General features: G+C 51.0%; 1 protein-coding gene across 1 annotated transcript in view; it reads right to left on the bottom strand.

Moving 5' to 3' along the window:
• Window positions 1-18,884, bottom strand: part of PSTPIP1 (proline-serine-threonine phosphatase interacting protein 1) — a 46,694-nt gene extending 27,810 nt beyond the window's left edge. Inside the window, exon 1 of the mRNA XM_043554941.1 lies at window positions 18,617-18,884. Coding sequence (XP_043410876.1) covers window positions 18,617-18,652 — 36 coding nt within the window. The 5' untranslated portion in view covers window positions 18,653-18,884. The remainder of the gene's footprint in view (window positions 1-18,616) is intronic.
• Window positions 18,885-20,241: the final 1,357 nt, after the last annotated feature.

Genomic DNA, 20,241 nt, shown 5'->3' with positions numbered 1-20,241 from the left:
ACATCATAGTCCCATGTCAGACCTCAGCAAATCAGTGGGGCTTTCCCAAGGCCACACCTTGGGGAAGGTAAGTCTAGCCCATCTTAGAGTCAAGAGCTGATGGTGCACCTTTCCCTGCCCCATGTCTTTCCTCAAATGCTGTGTATGGGCATGTAGAGAAAGTCAGGAGAGGAGTCTAAATCAAGGAGAGCTTCCCACAGGAAGAGGCATTTGAGCCAGGTTCTGGGAGAGAAGCTGTTCTTCCAGGTCTAAGTAGAATAGACATGGTAGAAAGGGCAGAAATTCCACAAATTGTCCCAACTGGCCCTGTGCCAGGCCCAGCCACCCTCAGCAAACTCAGAATAGTGGAATCTCCAGGCCTATAGCTCACCTACCACCCCAAACTTATTCCCTCCTCCATAAGCATCCCTAGAAATCCCTGAGGCCCAAACTCAGCTGCTGACTGGATCTCAAGCAGTGTGCCTGGGCTCTGGCTGGCTATTTGGGGCCCCAGGGGAAGGAAGTTGCCCCCCTAACTAACCCCTGCCAGCCTGTCCTGGATTAGGCATCAGCTCCCAGGCTGGTGTGGTTGGGCCAGGCTTTCATTTCTGTGGTTTTTGTGAGTGGCCGCTTGCCCACTAACTGGTCAGTAGACCCTGGTTTCCCACCTCTCAGCCTCTGTTCTCCCTCCAAACGCCCCTGGCAGAAGACTACGACAGCCGGGGAGGAAAAGGAATCTGGAGCCTCAGCCTCCTGCCTTCTCCCCACGAGGGAGGCACTCTGAGCTGGACACCACCATTCAGGACTGAATTCCACAGACCACCAAACTGGGAAGCATTTTGTCCAGTGCCCCCCAGTCCCAGGGAAACTGAGGGCCAGAGAAGGGAAAGACCTACCTCAGGAAACACAGGCAGAGGCAGGACAAGAATGTGGACTTGCAGGGGCCCTGTCACTCTCCATGAAGCCTCTGGGAGAGAGGGCAGAGCTGGCAGAGTCTGTACCCTGCCCCACACCCCACCACAGCAGGTTGCTCTGTTCTTCCCTCCTAGGCCCCCGCCCGACCCCAACTCTCCAGGGAAGCCCCTCCATCCTTACTAAGACTCCCGGAGTGGAAAGAAGCAAAACCAAACCTACACTGGCCATTCTGTAGGATGCAGAAGGTAGCAAGGCCCTTCAGGCTGGGTCCCCAGGAGCTCAAGTCCCCAGAGCGCTGTAGGCTCAAGAATCTTGTCTAGCCTTTGCTCAGAGCCACAGTGGTGCTAGCAGTGGCTGTGGCCAAGTGAGCCACTGTCGCAAGTGACTAGATTGTTCCGAGGAAGTGCTTGGTTCCCCCAGGGCTGCTCCTTCTCAGCACTGCTCCCCTTCCCCCAGCCTGCATCCTCCTCCTTAGCCCCTACTCCACCACCTCCTCCAGGGAGTGGGTTCTGACTCATTATTCAGAGCTGGGCAGAGTCCTGCTCAGGCTGCTATTGAGGAAACGAATGAACCAATCATTCAGTTAGATAATCAATCAGTTCTGCAAGTTCACAGGCCCGGGCCCAGCCACACAGTCACCCCTGCCAGGGCCCACCCTGGCCTTCCTTCCCAGCACCCACCCAGTTCTACCCTGTGAGTACCAAGGGCTCCATGTCAGCCCCCCTCCTGTACCGGCTGACATTTCCACAATGCAGAAGCCACCAGGCAGGGCCATTCACCTCCTTCCATCTACTCACAGCCTCTGTTGCCTGAAACCCACCCATGGCCTTGATCGTGGTGAAGTCTACCGGCCACACAGTGCACTGTGAACATCACAGGGGTTTTCTCATTGAAAATGCCACACACCCAGGGTGGTTAGGATGGTAAGGAAGATGCCCCAAGGGGGGAGATGACTACCCAAGATCACCCAAATGGTAACGGTCAGAATCTGGAATATGAATCTAGGTCGGCCTGTCCCCAAGCCCACATACCTACACCAGTCATTCAATAGATAGTCCAGCACTGTTTTTCATGTTGAAACATCAAAAACTAGTTTTAAAAAATAACTTTGGAAAATGATTACTCAAATTCTTTCCAGCTTAAATCAAAGCTGTATTTTGGGCTATCATTCAGTTACCATGGATTCACAGAGACCAGGTTTGTGCCCAGGCTAGGTCAGAGAAACTCTTCCCTGGAGAAGGGCCACGTGGGCTCTGCAGATGTGCACACTAAGAACCAGCAAGTGGCCAGAAGCCATGCCCCATCCCCACCAGGTGGCACCTACAGCAAGCCACTCCAGGGTATGACGCCAGGTGGTGAGAAGGTACTGTCCCCTCCTTTGGGAGGCCTCCACAAGCCAGAGGTGGGGACTTGCCATCACATTTGTGTGGCTACTCTGGGCCTCCCTTTCCCCACAGAGGAGCCAGATCAGGGCTGAAAGATGTCTCCCAAGGCTCTAAAAGGAATGCTCAGGAAAGTTCTGAGCAAGTGGAATCATATCTGTGCCTCAGCCTCAAGGCAGTGTGGGGAAGGCCTGGGTGCTCTGTTCTACCCGGGGACAGCCCATGTGCTTCCTTCTCTAGGTGGGTCTAGGTGACAGCCATTGTCCAGGCCTGTGCTCTGGGCTGGGCCCTGCCATGCTCCCACTTGGGTGGATGGAAAAACAGCCTTTGTACCCACCATGACTTCACCCTTTTCCTACCCACATCGCCTTTTTCTTTTTTAAATGTTTTATTTATTTTTGAGAGAGAGAGAAAGAGAGTGGGTGAGGGGCAGAGAGAGGTGGGGCAAAGGATCTGAAGCTGGCTCCTCTGTCAGCAGAGAGCCTAATGCGGGGCTCGAGCTCACGAACCGTGAGATCATGACATGAGCCTAAGTCAGACGCTTAACCGATTAAGCCACCCAGGTGCCCCTACCCATAGCACTCTTGGTGGTTGCAGGGGCTAGGCCACAGAGACCAGGGCCTGAGCATGCCATTTCCCTTTGTGGGACTTGGTTTCCTCATGAAGGAAGTGGGAAGAGACCAACCTCTCCCCTCTAGGGCACAGCCCCATCAGGCAGACCTACACAGTCAGGGAAGGTGCCCAGGCCTGGTCTGAGAGACTGTACAGACATCAGCAGACTAGCTGTCAGTTCACAACTCTGGTCCAGTAAAATGGGCCCAACAGTTCCCACCACTTATGGTTGATCTGAGAAGCCAATGAAATAATATGCAAAGGTGAGAATGGTGAACAGAGATCAGAGCATGCCCTAAGTAGGGTATGAGGCTAAGGATTATTACCCACATTTTACAGGTGAGGAAAATGGAACCCAGGGAGTTCACCTAACTTGCCCAGAGCCTGCAGGACACAGCCCGGATTTGAACCCAGCTCTCCCAGGGCAAGATCTTGGCTCTTACCCTCTCAATCTCTTGCCTCTCTGCAGTTCCCCAAGCTCAGCAGCTGCTCCGCAAGTTGTAGCTCCCCAGGCCCTGCCCTGTCCCTGCCTGCCAGCCTGGTGCCACCCCCAACAGACAGCAGGGTGAGAGGGTTGGCCTGTCCAGGAGTTAGCACTATTTTTCTGGGGACCAAGTAGAGGCTGTGGAAGGTAGCTGGGAAGAGCCATCTTGTGACTTTCTGCCCATGAAACCTTGCTGACAGGGAGGAAGGAGCCACCGCAAGGGGCTGTGTGGAGGGGACTGCTGGGTGCAACTAAGAGGGGTCAGAAGTGGACGGGTGCAGGCAGCAGAACAGGAGGAGACTCGGTGGGGGAATGGGGACACCGAGAAACCAGCCGAAGTACCCAGGAGAGCAAGAGCTGGCCTGCGGAAATCTGCCACCTGCTGGGCCATTGCCAGCTACCACCTTTCACCCCTTTAGAGTCACTGAGCCCACACCTCACCACAGCTGCGGAGACACCAGAAGTAGCCAGCAGTGGGTATGGGTAGAACACAGCAAATGAAGAAACGAACCCTGTTCTTCCCCATCGTAGGCTCCCAATGTGGAGTGTTCAACTGAGCAAGACAGTGAACTTGTGACATGAGATAGAGCTGGAGTGAGTTATACTGAGACTAGAAAAGGACTAGAAAAGCTCTAACACATGCCCAGGCATGGGGAAGGGAAAGCTAACAGTGGCTTTAGAAGGTGGAAGAAAGAAAAGTTAAGTTGCCAGCTTGCACCTTACTGGGCTCAAAAAACATTTTGCAAAATGTTAACCATTCTTGTTGAAAATGTTTCTAATGTCTGGCATGCTCTTGGGTTGACGGGCTCTTCATTCTTTATTTTTATCCTTTTTTAAAAAAGAAATATTTGGGGCACCTGGGTGGCTCAGTCGGTTAAGCGACTGACTTTGGCTCAAGTCATGATCTCACAATTCGTGAGTTCAAGCCCCGCGTCGGGCTCTTTGCTGACAGCTCGGAGCCTGGAGCCTGCTTCAGGTTCTGTGTCTCCCTCTCTCTCTGCTCCTCCTCTGCTTGTGCTCTGTCTCTCAATAATAAATAAACATTAAAAAAAATTTTTTTTTTTTTTATTTTTGGGACAGAGAGAGACAGAGCATGAACGGGGGAGGGGCAGAGAGAGAGGGAGACACAGAATCGGAAACAGGCTCCAGGCTCCGAGCCATCAGCCCAGAACCTGACGCGGGGCTCGAACTCACGGACCGCGAGATCGTGACCTGGCTGAAGTCGGACGCTTAACCGACTGCACCACCCAGGCACCCCCCCAAAAAATTTTTTTAAATAAAAAGAAATATTTATTTTTGGAAGAGTGCGAGTGGGGGAGGGGCAGAGAGAGGGGTACAGAAGATCTGAAGGGGGTTCTGCCCTGATAGGCTGACAGCAGAGAGCCCAATGCAGGGCTCAGATTCAGGAACCACGATATCATGACCTGAGCTAAAGACACATGCTCAATCAACTGTGCTCCAACCATTAAAAAAAATTTTTTTTTGAATGTTTACTTATTTTTTGAGAGACAGAGAGAGACAGAGCGTAAGCTGGGGAGGGGCAGAGACAGAGGGAGACACAGAATCCAAAACAGGCTGCAGGCTCTGAGCTGTCATCACAGAGCGCCACACAGGGCTCAAACCCCTGAACAATGTGATCATGACCTGAGCCAAAGAGGCTTAACCGACTGAACCACCCAGACACCCCTGCCCCTGCCTTTTGTGGAAAACCACCTTTTATCAGCAGGAGAGGAGACAGAACAGGAGACTAGACTCACTCTTCTCACCCCAGAAGCCCCAGACAGTGGCCTGAGCAGGCATCAGGGGCGGCACGGTGCCAGCCGCACTGTCCTATCCTCTCGCACACTACTTTCACTGAAGGGACCTCTGCAGCCAGTGTGCCTCCCATGGCCAGTTTACTGGCCACAGTTTACTGTAGCCAGTCTTCTGTGGACTGAGAAACCAAAGCCTAAAGACAGGAAACCTGACGTGAGCACTGAACTCTCTAGAAGGCAGCTCCATGAAGGGAGAAAGTGGGTCTGTTCTCTTGCTGGGTCCCAGAGCCCAGAATCTGCACAGCAAATACATTGGACAAGGGCTAAATAAATGCATAGGGAGGCCCTCGAGAGGCTGTGGCTTTAAGACTGCTGGCTCCTGAGGTTCCCCATGGAGGGGACCAGATCACTGGCTTGCATTTCAATGATTCATTACCCAGCACCTTTATATAAACCAGACAGACCCATCCCCTCTACTTCTTAAAGCAGGATTATCATCCCCATTGTACAGATAAGGAAACTGAGACTCAGAGAGGATCAGTCAATGAATAGTAGCCAGGGTCTTTCCACTGCCCCACAGCTACTTCCTCACAGTGGGGCTAATCTCCACCATTCTTAGTTGGCAAATTGAGGAAGGCAAAGGGCCAAAAGCTCAGGTATGGCTTGGATGGATGGATGGTTGGATGGATGACCAGAGACTTCAGTAAGCAAGCTAGTTGCATACCTGTTGTAAAGTAGGTGGCAGGTGGGTAAAGACAGGGTCCCAAGCCAAGGCCCTTGGGGAATTGGTGAGGAACACTGTCACCTGCAGACCTTTGTGGGGCTATCAGGAACAGAAGGAGTGTCTGTGGCTGGTGTCCCCAGAGGCCCAAGCCAGGACTCATGGAGATAGAGAGAGGGAGGCCGACTCCAGATCAGCACAAGGGCTTCCCAAAAGCCCAAGTGATCCCAAACATGGCTACACAGGGTATGCTGCTTCACCAGGTGGAGAGCACCCTGTCACAGGGGTCTGTAAGCAGGTTAGGGATTCTGCAGAGAGGTCTCAGCTGAGTCTAAGTGTCCCTGGCCCAAGGATTGAGGGGTCCATGCATAAGCAGATAAATGTGGGGTGATTTATAGTTTTTCTAAGATGGCCCAGGGTAGGTGTCAGAGGGAGAGATTCAAGAAGGTAAAGGTGGACTTTTATTTTTAAAAGAACAAAAGCACATTGAATGTGGTTAGATGAGCTACACTGGGGTCAGCTAGGCTGACAGGAGCTTGAGATTAGACATGAGTTTCCAGAGGCATATGGGTGGCTCAGCTGATTAAGCATCTCTAGACCTTGGTTTAGATCACGATCTCACGGTTTATGGGTTCAAGCCCCGCATCAGACTCTGCGTTAACAGTGCAGAGCCTGCTTGGGATTCTCTCTCTCCCTTTCAAAATAAATAAACTTAAATAAATAAATTTATAAAAAAGAAATGAGTTTCCAGAGGACTCCACTTCTCCACTGAGCCTAGTCTGACCGCCTCCCCGGGGCCTTCAGGGGCCTTCACCCAAGCAGCCAAGCAGTAGAGTCCCCTGGTTGGCAGGGGCCCTGAGATGTCTGGGCCCCTCATCTTATGGCCAGCAGTCACCCTGAGCCTTCCAGGGGCCCTGTCAGAGCCCTGTGAACTTTCAGAGCTTCTCAGGGATCCCACATAACCAGGTATGGGGGGCAACACTAGCACCAGAAGAGGACCTACCATGTGTGCGGGTGGGGAGACGGTGGGGGGTGGGGGGGGCATAGGGAAACACTTATCTTAGTAATACTGACCACAGGGTGCTGTTGTTTGAGGAAAGCAAGAATGAGAGAGGTTATGTAACTTGTCCAGGCCCAATCAGCAAATGTGTGGGCGGGCCTGGCTTTCAACCAAAGTCTGTCTGGTTTTAAAGCTTTGTTCTTTTAAATAAACCTCCTCAGATTATCAGGAAGGAAAGGTCTTGGCTACCACACTCCCCTCCCCCAGTCTGTGAAGTCCTGCCCACTTCCCTTACGCATTCTCAAGTCTTAAAGGAGTAGCTCGACCCCCACTTCTTCCTACTGCTTTATGAAACCAAAACGTGTAGAAAGATTAGAAAAGGGAAGGGACAGGGAGAGAACACAAGTCCAGGCAGAAGCCTGCGGGTGGGAATGGGCCCCTGAGGTTTAGAAGACTGAAGTCTAACACACAGAGCTCTAAGTGGTCACGGTGAGATCTGAGTGAGGCTGGAGCAGGTGTCTGAAGAGGTAGCCTAAGGCCAGCTGGAGGAGAGACTCATGAGCAGGTGTGGGACCTTCCCAGGAGGTAAAGGGAAGCTTCGCCAAGTTCTGAGTTCAGGGGATGGGAGCTGGGTGGGATGCAGACAGGTAGAGGTCAGTGCTCTAAATCCATTATCACCTCTAATCCTCAGCATCCCCTGGAATGTCAGGCCTGTGCTATTCTTATCGTCCCCTGTTACAGATGAGCACCTGAGGCTCAGCAAGTGGATGATTGCTCAGGTCACACAGTCCCTCTGCACTGGCCCCACCAAGCTGGTGTGGCAGTGGGGACTCCCTAGATCTAGCACTGGGTGGAGTAGAAAGCAGATGCCAGTGGCCAAGGGTGAGGGAAGCAGTGGGATGCAGAGGATGGTTAATGGAGAAGAGGAGAGAACTGAGCCACCCCAGACATTGAGCCCTGGAGGAGACTGACCCCTTCAGCAAGGAGAAGCACCGTCCATTCCCTGTCCATAGCCAGCCACACAGGGCTCCTCACCACATAGTTTGTGGGGGACCAGCCAGAGACTAGAGGCCAGCACTGATGGTCCACCTACTTACCCTGCACATCCCGTTCCCTTAGTTTCACCCCTCCTACACACCTACACCTGCCAGGGGATACCCTACAGAACACCACCCCAGGAGGAAGCCCAGGCAGTGGGATGTGGGCAGAGCTCAGGCATTGGGTTCTAGTCCTGGCCAGTTCCATGAAACAGGCAGTGCGACCTTGGGCAAGTCACTTAACATCCTGAGCACAGAGCCCCTCCTGTGTAAAATGAATGTGAACATATTGCCCACCTCTGGGCTCTAGGACTAAATGAAATAATACATGGAGGAGCCCAGCAATGGGCATCCTGACACTTAATGAGCTCCTGGAAAATGGTGGCCATGGTGATGAATACATACGAAGTCAAAGAAAGGAAATAAAAAAGGAAAGCTAGGTGTGAATCTTAGCTGTGATTCTTATTTGGACTGGTTGCCTCTAATCTCTCAGACTCAATTGTTTTTATTTGTAAAGTGGGATGAACACTTGCACTTTGTGCCCTCACAGGGCTGATGTGGGGTGTCTTTCTTTGTGGCCGTGAACTGCTCCTCCTTTGGGCTTGAGACTTGCTCAAGACACAGAGATGAAGCCCTGGAGCTGCAGAGGAGCCCCATTCCCATCCCTACGCCTTTTCCTAAAGGCAGGGACAGACCGCTGCAGCCTCTGAAGAAGGCCCTGTGGCCTCCTCTGCCAGCCTTGTCAGGTTCTGGATCTCAGAACTGACCCTGGGTTCTGGGTGCTAGCTGGGCTCCTGCACCTGCAGGGGGTCTGCACGTGAAGCTCCTTGCCTTTGCAAGGCCATTAACAAGCATGTTGCCACAAAAATCAATTTAATACAGACAAAGAGTCAGGCTCAGAGAGTGGAGGGACTCACCAGGGCCACCCTGTAAATGTAGTAGAATCAAAGCAGGGCATTAGCTTCTAAAGGCAGTGTAAGAGACAAAGATGGCACCTTGTACAGTAATTTAAATCGTATGGTACTGTCATAAGGATAGGCATATAGACCAATGGAATAGAATAGAAAGCCCAGAAATAAGCACATATATGATTTTCCACAAAGATATCAAGGTCATTCAATGCAGAAAGGAGTCTTTTCAACAAATGGTGCTGGGGAAAGTGATATCCACATGCAAAAGAATGAAGTTGGACCCAGTCTTTACACTATATACAAAAATTAACTCTAAATTTATCCATGGCCTAAATGTAAGAGCTAAAACTGTAAAACCCTGAAAAGAAAACATAGGAGAAAAGCCTCAAAACACTGGACTTAGCAATGATTTCTTGGATTTGACACCAAAACCACAGATAACAAAAGAAAAAACAGATAAATTAATATTTCATGAAAATTAAAAACTTACGCATCAAAAGACAACATCAAGAGAGTAAAAAGATAATGCCCAGATTGAGAGAAAATATTTGCAAATTATATATATGATAAGGGATTAATATCCAGAATATATAAAGAATTCTTACAACTCAGAAAACACTAACGAAAGAGAGAGAGTATGAGCAGGGGAGGGGCAGAGAGAGAGTTGAGAGCTGTCCACACAGAGCTGAGGACACAGGGCTTGATCGCAGGAACCGTGAGATCACAACCTGAACCAAAATCAAGACTCGGACACTTCACTGACTAAGCCACCCAGGCACCCCAAGAAATGAAATTCTGATGTCTGTTGAAACACAGATAAACCTTAAAGACATGCTAAGTGAAATAAGCCAGACACAAAAGGTCACATATTGTATGATTCTACTTATATGAGGTTCCTAGGATAGGCAAATTCATAGAAAGAAAGTAGAATAGAAGTAAGAGACGAGGGAAGGGAGATGAAGAGTTATTGTTTAATGAGTCCAGAGTCTCTGCTTGGGATGATGAAAAGTTCTGGAAATAGGTAGTAGTAATGGTCGTGCAACATTATAAATGTATTAATGCTGCTGCATTGCACATTTAAAAATGGTTAAAGTGTTGGGGCGCCTGGGTGGCTCAGTTGGTGAAGCATCCGACTTCAGCTCAGGTCATGATCTCACGGTCTGTGAGTTCGAGCCCCGTGTGGGGATCTGTGCTGACAGCTCGGAGCCTGGAGCCTGCTTCGGATTCTGTGTCTCCCTCTCTCTCTGCCCCTCCCCCACTCCTCCTCTGTCTCTCTCTCTCTCTCTCAAAAATAAACATTAAAAAAAAACTTTAAATGGTTAAAGTGTTAAGTTTTATGTTAATGTATGTTTACCACAATAAAAAAACATAATCGTAGATTATAAGGTTAAAAAGCAAAATGAAACAAACCTCTACCCTCTATTCATTCACAAGTGAGTCAAATGAGGTCACCTAAGTGGTAAAAGCCAGCTGTATGCTGGTTATCAGCAATGGCAATGCATCCAGCATCACAATTATCCACACCAACGGTTCTCAACCCTGGCTGCACTTTGGAAACACTCAAGAACTTAGGAAAATACTGATGTCCAGCCTCCCACCCTGAAATTCTATGTAATTGGCCTTGGGTGTGGCCTGGGCATTGGGATGTTTGAGAACGACAGTCCTACAAGGTTTGGCTCCCTGTCACATTTTCGATATTATCTCCAAGTACTACTCACCTCGGTCACTTGGCCTCAGTCACACAGGTCTCCTTGTCCCTTGAATATGTCAAGCACTCTCCTGCCTCAGCCCATCATCCCCTCTTTCCTTCCCAGTATGGCTCAGCTTATGTTTTCCCATGTCCACTGCTGGGAAACCCTGAGTCCCATCTGGCCACCCCATCCCTGCCTTAGCTGTGGTCTCTGGAGCTCCAGCAGGCACTTCCTGTTGCCTAATAGTGGGTGCTGTCAACACCAGCGGAAGGGGCTGTCATTCCCCCATGTTCTCCTCACCCACTGCTCAGAGTGCCAGGTCTTAGCGAACCACCGCACCTCCCAGTAACCCCCAAGGGCTCTCTGACCTAAGCCTGAGAAGGTAGCAGCCAGGTCTAGACCAGCAACCCCAAAGTCCACCTCGGTGGTATCCCCAGTCCCACATCCCCTCTGAGATTTCTGCCTGCAAAACAGGCATAAGAATACCAAGTTCACAGAGCTATTGTTGGAAGGAAATGCATCTTGTCATTTGAAGCCATGGGAATGACTCTCTGATGGCAGAATTTAATGTGTAATGGTGAACAGAGTTGGGGAGGCATTCTGGGAGTAGGAGGATGCACATACGTGGCTCACCCTGTAGTGCACATGCAATCCTAAGTCTGGGTCCCTTAGAACCTGTTTCTGGTCTGCTTACTCCCCATGGTGAGCAGCAGAAGGTGGTCCCCCTTAGTGCTGCCCTTAGCTTCCTCATCTTCAAAGCCTCTGTCTTAGATGAGCATCACTCTGACATCCCACATGAAGAATCTGAAATTCAGAGAAGGGAAATGATTCTCCCCGGCCCAGCAAGTGAAGGTGGAGGCTAGGAGAGACATTTAAGAAGGCCTGGAGGGAGGAGCTGCTGGAGCGAGTCCAGGGAAGAGCCCTAGCATGGGCAAGCCCCCAGGGCACAGGGTGCTACTCTCTCTTGCTGGAAGTCCAGGCAGTTTCAGTTTCCACACCAAGTTCCCTTCATTGTGTGGTTTGCGGCATCAGCTAGACTCTGGGTGAGGAGGGAGGGCATCCCGCCCACAGCCTGCAGCTCCTTTGCATGATAGGAAACATCCGCTGCTGGAGAAGGTGCAGGGAGGCAGAAGAAAGTGTCTCTGTCACCCCTTAAGGCCGGTCAGGACCTTTCACAATCTTCAGTCACTTTCCTACCAGTCACCCTGCATGAGCCTCTGGGTCAGAAAACTGCCTTCCAAACCCATTGTGCCCACTCCCCACTTCCACACCTTCGTCCGTGCCATTCCTTCCCCTGGGCTGCCATCTGCCAGCCTGCCTTCTCCCAAATCCTTGCCTGCCCTCCATAGCCCAAACAAGGCCCTCCCGCTCCATTCCGGGGGGCTACCCCCGTGGTGTGTAGTACACAAGTCCCAGGAACTGGAGTGCAGGGGGTCATTGAGAAGCAGACCTTGTTTTCCACCAAGAATAAAATTGAGGGTGACCAAGGCTGCTGTGGCCAGTAGATCCTCCAGGTGACCATCTGCCAGCCTCACAAATGCACAGCAAGCATAACCAGAGAACTCTGCCTCCTTCTCACACCATCAAACAGCTGGCCATGTCCTGGGAAATAGGCACAGATGAACCAAGTTCTTGGGCCCCAGGGGGACAATGTACCACAAAGTGCACACAGAGTATGTGCAAGAGGTAATGCTATCAAACCACAAATTTCACTTAAAATCTCAGGCTTGAAAACAGCAATTGCTTAGTTTTGTTTTCAAGAATTTTCCTTTTAATGACATACATAATCTGTGTTCACTTACAGAAAATTAGAGGGGATAATGGAGAGAAAAATAACCCTACTTCCAAAATGACCAAAATCAATGTCAACATATAGAGGGCCACTCATGTATCCTATAAGAATTATAACTGAACCAAGAAGAAACTAGTCAATCTCCTTGAATTCAGAGGCAGAATATGATGGTGTCCAATAGACCTGGGAGGGAGTCCCTGCTCTGCCCTGGACATGTGGCCATGGAGTAGGCCCTCCCATGCCTCCATTCAGGAGATAGGAGGACATTGACAGAGAGAGTCTGTCCTCACTCCTTCAGATGGCCATGGCCAAGGGCACACTGGGAAGGCATTTGGTAGCAGCAAAGGCAGGACAGCTAGGGCCTCCCTCTCCTACCTCCTGCACTGTCTACAAGCCCCTGATGCTTGGGAGGACCCATTCCCCAGCCCCTGGCCTCCTTGGCCTTCAAGGCCATAGGGGCCTGCCCTGCTGCAAATTCTTGAACAAAGTCTGAGCAGGCTTCAGTTCGTGGCAGAGCCCCTCCAGGCCTGGCCCTCCCAGCCCCTTCCAGGCCACTCCGGTCCCTCCTTCCTGCATAAAAAGGCTCCTGCCCAGCTAGAGACGGGGCCCCACTCTCTCACTCAGGAATATCTCTTCTCCCAGGAATCCACCCAAGAAAATAATCCTCAAGTGAAAAATTTTGATACACAAAGATCTACCCAGTGCATCACTGTCTAGAATAATGAATAATGGGCAGCAGCAACCTACATGTCCAACAATAGGGATTGAATAAATGAATCATACATCTACCAAATCCACAAGCTGGACTGTGTAGCCATTAACAATGGTGTTTTGAAACGAGGAAATCACACCCACACCCACACATGTTCAAAATGGAATTATGATGAAAAGAGGCAGGAGTGTCCACAACAATGTGAGTATACTTAACCTTACTGAACTGTACACTTAAATGTTAAAATGATAAATTTCATGTTAAGTATACTTTACCACAATTAAAAATAAAGTTTAAAGTGAAAAGGGGTGCCTGGACCGCTCAGTTGGTTGAGCGTCTGACTCTTGATTTCAGCTCAGGTCATGATCTTGCCGTACATGGGATTGAACCCCACACCCAGCTCAGCGCTGAAAATGTGAAACCGGCTTGGGAGTCTCTCTCTCTCTCTCTCTCAAAAATAAATAAATAAACATTACAAAAATTAAAATACAAGGAAAAAGGTACAGGAGAATACAAAATTGTGTACACAATGTGCTTGCACCTATGTCAAATAATGTTAGGGAAGCAGAGCAAAATATTACCAGTTGTCTTCGTGTGATGAGACTAAGGGTGCTTTTCTCCTGGCTTTCTCTATTTTCCTACTTTCTTCTTAGGATCTTATATTTATTGATTTTATTTCTTTAGAAGGTATATACATAGCTTTAAGGGCTCAGAACAGAGTAGGTATCCAATGAGCATCAGCCTCTCCTGATTTTCTGTGAGGCCCCAAGACAGTGGTTGGCAGGTCCTGGGGTGGGGGACAGGCCAAAGTGGGGCCTCTATCCTAAATGGGGAACCTCAGAGTCTCAGAACTGGGAAGGGGAAGAGGCAACAGCAGCTGAGCCGGCACAAGAGGGGAGGGATGGGCCCATCCTCAGCCCCTGTGTATCCCTGGTGAGTCATTCCCCCACCCGGAAAGTGGTGCCTTCCTCTGTGCTCTGTCTGTTGGGGAGCTCAGCCCCTCCCAGGATGACACAGAGGTTTCCAGATGATGCTAGAGCTTAGCCTCAAAGGGGAGAGATGTGACTACAAGTCAGAGGGAAAAGTTCAGGCTTGCTCCCTCTGTCCCCTTTGGTGGTCCATCTTACCCCTTAGGGGTGAGATGTTACTGTAATATATGTGGCCCATCCTCCTCAAGCCCTTACGTTTCCTTTTAACAACACCAAAACGGATAGGATGTGGATCTCAATAAAACCTGGTTCAAAACTAGATTTTCCTTCTTAAAACAATACTCAGTGGCTTCTTTCCAAAGCCTGGGAGGGAGCCAGAGGGTGGGATGGGAAGACACAGCTCAGAGCAGGTCACCCCGTGCCTGGCCCAGTTATTAGGGAACCTCAGTGTTCAGTGTTGGACAGTAACTTCCTTGAAGGCCAAACAGTCTCGCTCACCTGATTGGATGTGGGGGTGAGGGTAGGTAGGGATCCAGCTTAGACCACCTAGCAGAGAATACTGTTCAACAAATATTTGTAGAATAGAACTCAAGAGAAATGAAGGAGAAAATGGGTTCAGGAAGGCAGTGGAACCATGTTCATGCGTTCATTCTACAAACATAGACTGAACACTGTCCCTTGCTTGCCAGCCCTGTGTTGAGAATTTAGACAGATGTTTTCTGCAATAGAGTTTAGCTGCCTGCTGGGAGCTGAGACACTGGCAAGGAGACACTGGGAGGTGAGGGGCAGGACCTTGCCTTTTTTGGGCTTCTGTGCCCGTCTGACTCACTGCTGGGCAGGTTATATGAGATCTAAACCCTTCTCAGCTCAGGCACCTGATATTCTTACCCTCAACTTCGTCTCACTGACAAGCCCCACTCTGAGGCCCAGCCACTAACTTCCTGCAACGCTGCGATGCTTTTTATCATTTGTATGTGCAACAGAAATTAAATTATCCCTTCCTTCCCCCCATGGCTAGTCCACCCCTGCCTCACTCCATAGTGGCCTGCATCTGAATGTTTTGCCACAGAAAATAGCAGGCTATAAATAAATACTGGGTAGCCACATTGATAAATTAGAAATACAGGCCTGTTGAGGAACAGAACTGGCCTGCTCCCACACTGAATGTTCCCATCACTTCTGAGCCATTATGTCGGCTTTTTATAATTTTTTGGTCTCCCACCTTGCTATCAGCTATCAGCTATCTGTCAAACTGTCTTTAACAGTTCATATCACTCATCAATGTATATCATGTTCCATGTAGACCCCCTCTAACTGATACATCTATAAATTAAAAGCTTGGGGCCCCTGGGTGGCTCAGTTGGTTAAGCCTCCGACTTCGTTCGGCTCAGGTCATGATCTCGCAGTTTGTGAGTTTGAGCCCCACGTCGGGCTCTGTGCTGATAGCTCAGAGCCTGGAGCCTGCTTTGGGTTCTGTGTCCCCCTCTCTCTGCCCCTTCTCTGCTTGTGCTCTGTCTCTCCTTCTCTCTCAAAAATAAATAAACATTAAAAAAAATTTTTTAATTAAAAGCTTGTTAAAATTATGGGTAAAATTAGAGTTCTTAAGCCCTAACTAAAAATTATGGGGCATCTCATATGATTAAAGTATATGAGCTTTAATATAAGCTCTTAGCTCCTCAGAAACTGCTTGTGTTTCTCTCTTACTCTGAGCTAGTGCCAGGAATGGGGCTACATACCACCTGTGTTCTGGATGGTTGAGACTGCCAAATAACTGCAGTGCTATGGTGTTAGACATGATCCTTCTAGTTCATGGGCTTCCTTCCACTATTTAAGACTACTCATTTTGAACTGCCAAGCTATGGAATGGCTTGCCCTGGGCTGGGGTAGGGGGAAAGTTGGAGGAGGGGCAGGTTGGGCTCTGTCCCTAGTATTTCTACAGCAGTAAGATCACTGTCTTTTGTTTTATAGATTTGTCTGTAAACTGAGCTTCAAAATACTTCTATAAACCTCGTCTGATCTTCTTACTTCTCTGGGAGGTAGGAAAAACAGACATTTTCCCTCCATTTTGCTGATGTGGCCCAAAGATCCAGTGATCTACTGTGTTGATAGAGGGTGTTGAAGCACCTTGGGTGAGAGCCCAGACACTGGAGCTAGCCTGTCAGGGTTTAATCCCCACTGTGTGACCTTGGGCAAGCTATTTAAGCTCTGTGCCTCAACTTCCTCCTCTGAATAATAGAGATAACAATAGCATCTACTTCATCAGTTTAAGTAGATGAATAGATCAACAGTCCTGAGAACAGTGCCTGGCACTTCCTTAGTACAAGTAAGTGTCATTTGTCCTCATGGGCTGAGCTGAGCATCAGGGAGAGGGGTTAGAATTCAGAGCCCTGGGGTCAGTGATGATGACCATGACCTCCTGGTGCGTTTACCAGGCTCAGGGTGAGAGGCTCCCACTGGGCACTTCTCTCCCCCTCTATGCTCTGGCCTTGTCTAGGCTATACCCTCACTCCAGTCCAGGGAGCCAGCAGGGGAGGAGAGGAGGCACTGGAGGTCTTGAAGCCTGCGATGGCTCAGAGGTGGGGCAGGCACAAAGCATGGCTGGATGTCCCTTAGAAAGCCACCACAGGTGGGCTCCTTTATTGCTGCTGCTGCTGTCCCTGCCACACCTTACCCACTCCTATGCCATCCCCCACTGCCCAGATCCTGCCATGGGGGCTGCTCCTTGCCAGAGCTCTGCCCTCAGGAAGGTGGGGCCAGGGGCCCTGGGGTGGCACAGATGTCCTAGAGGTGAAATGATCAGGGTCTCCTGGTCTGCCCTGGGCTACAGAGCACCCTGGATTTTCAGGCCCTACCTCTTTCCCCCACTTTTCACTCTAAGTCACAGCAGAGGTGATGACTCACTGCCCCACCCCTTACTGCAGCCAACACCCCTTCGAGAGGACCCAGTTGCCAGCCTGGTACTTGGGCTGGGCTGAGCCAGGTCTGCCTCCATTGTTTTCTCTGGACTGAGCCCACCTCTTCTTTGTAGAGATGGGGAAACAGAGACCCAGAGAGGAACGGGTACCCTCCCCAGGTGGCCCTCTGCCCACTGTGTGGTCAGGGCAGGTGAGAAGCAGGCCACTCATATGTTGGCCACAAGCCCCAAGCAGAGCACGGCCCGGAACGGAAGGAAGGCCTGGCTTGTTAACTGTCATCCTCCTAGCCACAGGCCCCAGGAAAGGGCCCAGGGAGGGCCAGGATATTGTCTAAGGCTGAGACGGCTGAGTGAAGGACCAGGGAATCCTCTGTGTGGTTGAAGGGAGGCACCCTCAGGACAGCCTCATTCCCCAGCTCTAACCAGAGAGGTCTCCGCTTTTTCCCATGAGCTGCTGGGGACAGCCAGAGCTTGAGAAGCAGAGGAAAGGTAGAGGCAGGGCTGCTAAAAAGCTGAGGGGATCTGGGGTCCAAAGTGGGCTTGCAGGCTGTGTGGCCCATGCCAAGCCATTTCACCTCCACAAGCCTATTGCGTGCCATCATTTCATGGGGGAAAGGATTTGAAGTATGCTTGCACTGAATTTAAGAAAGCTAGCAAGGAATTGCCCAGCCCTGCTGCCTCCTTAAAGGACCCCTAAAGTCTGCAAAGAAGAGAGGTTATATCAGGAAAAAAGAACTGTCATTTGATTACATTAGATCACCTTTTTAAATCCTCCCATTCAGTTGAGATGCTTATTAATATTTATCTGGACTGTATAGCTGGAGAAAATGAGGCTCAGAGAAATAAGATAGCTTGCCCAGTCTCTAAGTAGCAGGGCCAAGATCCCAATTCAAGTTTGTCTGGTCCCCAAACCCATGACCCCCCCTCCCTCCTTCACCTCACATGGCCTCCTCAAGCCCCTATCCATATATTAGATTATCCTTTTTTAAAAAATATTTTTAGGGGTACCTAGGTGGCTCAGTCAGTTAAGTGTCCAACTTCGGCTCAGGTCATGATATTGCAGTTCGTGAGTTTGAGCCCTACGTCAGGCTCTGTGCTGACAGCTCAGAGCCTGGAGCCCGCTTTGGATTCTGTGTCTCCCTCTCTCTTCCCCTCCCCTGCTTGTGCTCTGTCTCTCTCTCTTTCTCTCTCAAAAATAAACATTAAAACAATTTTTTTTAATTTTTTAAAAGTTTATTTATTTATTTTGAGAAAGAGAGCCTAAGTAGGGGAGGGGCAGAGAAAGAGGGAGGGAGAGACAGAGAGAGAGAGAGAGAGAGAGAGAGAATCCCAAGCAGATTCTTCACTGTCAGCTCAGAGCCTGATGCGGGGTTCAAACTCATGATCCCCAAGATCATGACCTGAGCCAAAGTCATACGCTTAACCGACTGAGCCACCCAGGCACCCCTAGATTCTCCTAAAAAGATCCTGCAGTGGGGAGAGGGTCTCTCAGAGAAATCAGGCCTGGGTGTATAGAGGATATCCCTCCCCCACCTCACTGTGGAGAAGTTTGCAGAGAAATCAGCACCCCAGGCCAAGGACCCCCTTCATCTTCCAACTCAGAAGGGACAGAAGCCCGGGTCACCTCCACAATAATTAAGACCAAAACATCAACCGCTATATTTATGAGCAAACCTCCTTCCTGGAGCCACACCCCCACCGGCTGCCGTGGGGGATATTTCAGTGGAGCCAGCCTCCCCAGAGCCCATTCCACTTGTTCAATGCCCCAGCTGTCTTCACTCACCCAAAAGGCATCTCTGAATTGAAGCTGGGGCATCATCTTCAGGCAACTGCCACGGCAAAGCTTGCTCTCCTGCCACAGACAGGGCTGAACGAGGGCCAGGAGCCAGGCGCACCGTCCCAGTCCCGACAGGGCTGGCCCAGGCCACCCCCCTCTCTGGCCGGCACCGTCTGCAGCGGCTCAGAAGGCAGCCGAAAGCCAGAGAGGAGCTGCCGGAGGGAGGAAAAGGGCTCAACCTGTTTTGTTTGGGGCTAGAATCAGAAGCAAAATGAGGAAGGAGCAGTACCCTTCCAGGGATGGGAGGGCGGGCCCTGGTGTCCGGCAGGCCCCTCGCCAACCCTGTGGTGATGGAGACACAGTCCAGGCTGCAGGACTGAGAGCAGGGATGCCAGCCCCGGCTGGGAGGCAGTAGCCAGCAGGAGAGGCAGGCTGGTGCACAGGCCAGGCGGGAAGGCAGCCTGGGGCCTGCGCAGGAAGGTTTGTGCAACCTCCCCACCCCACCCCCACCCCCGCCCCCGCCCCGGGCAGGCACCGGGCCCTCGCCCACAGGAAGTGGAGCCGCGGTGCTCCCTGGTGCAGCCCCGCCTGACACCTGCCACTCTGCTGCCCGCCTCCACTTGCCCCCTTCCAAAGCCCTAGCTGGGCCATTCTCAGAGCCCATAAACTTACGGAGCCTGAAACCCACCAAATGTGTGGGTGAGGACAGGGCAGGAACCCCAGTGCTGTCGCCCACCATCCCAGCCCCATGGCCAAGCCAGGTGCAGAGATGCTAGATCTCCACTCCCCAGCAGCAAACCATACCGGAGGGCTCACCCAGGTCCAGGACATCACTATCACTCATCAAACCCTGGCTGCCTAGTGCCTCAGTCCACAGCCTGCCCTCAAGGAACTCGCAGCCTGGGGGCAGACAGCCGTGTGCTATTGTTGGGCTGGGGGGGCGGGGGGGGGGGGGAGTGGAAGACAGAGATGGAGTGACCAGGTAACTAGCAAGGGAAAACAGCCTGAGGTCTCATAAGCACTGCCCCCCCCCCCCCCCCCCCCCCCCCCCCCCCCCCCCCCCCCCGCCAAGTCTCCAGATTACACACTCTCTGGGGCAGGAAACCTCCCTCAGGAAATGGAGTCTTCAGGCTGAAGAACGTGGTTGAACTGAGAGACAGGATTATGAAGGCATAGTGTGGGAGTCTGAAAACCCAGGCTGAGGCGCCCATTTTTGTTTTGCCTGGCCCCTACCCTTTAGTGGTCAAGGGACCTTAATTGACCCTCTAACTCTCTGAGTCTCAGTTTCCCTATCTGCCACCACCACCCCGTCCCCCAACTTTGGAAAGGAGACGGTGTTGAGAACATTACTGGGATTTCCAGTTTGGCTGGGCAGGTGCTGGGGGCACTGTCTGGTACCACCTTGGAAAGAGCCCTGGGCTGCAGCCCCGAACACAGCCCCAAAGAGCCAGGGCCTGAATGCTCAGCAGAAAATGCCGGCAGGGGGGCCTAAGCCCAGGGTAGGCAAGAAGGGATGAGTCAGCCTTGTCTACAAATCACCACCCTCACCAATGCCTCCTTTACCACCGACTGAGGTGATAAGACAGATGAAAGCTGGTGTGCAAGACAGCTAAGCTCCCAAGTGCCAGTTC

Source organism: Prionailurus bengalensis, chromosome B3 (assembly GCF_016509475.1).
Source record: "Prionailurus bengalensis isolate Pbe53 chromosome B3, Fcat_Pben_1.1_paternal_pri, whole genome shotgun sequence".
NCBI lineage: Eukaryota > Metazoa > Chordata > Mammalia > Carnivora > Felidae > Prionailurus > Prionailurus bengalensis.
This window is presented reverse-complemented; position numbering and strand designations above follow the sequence as displayed.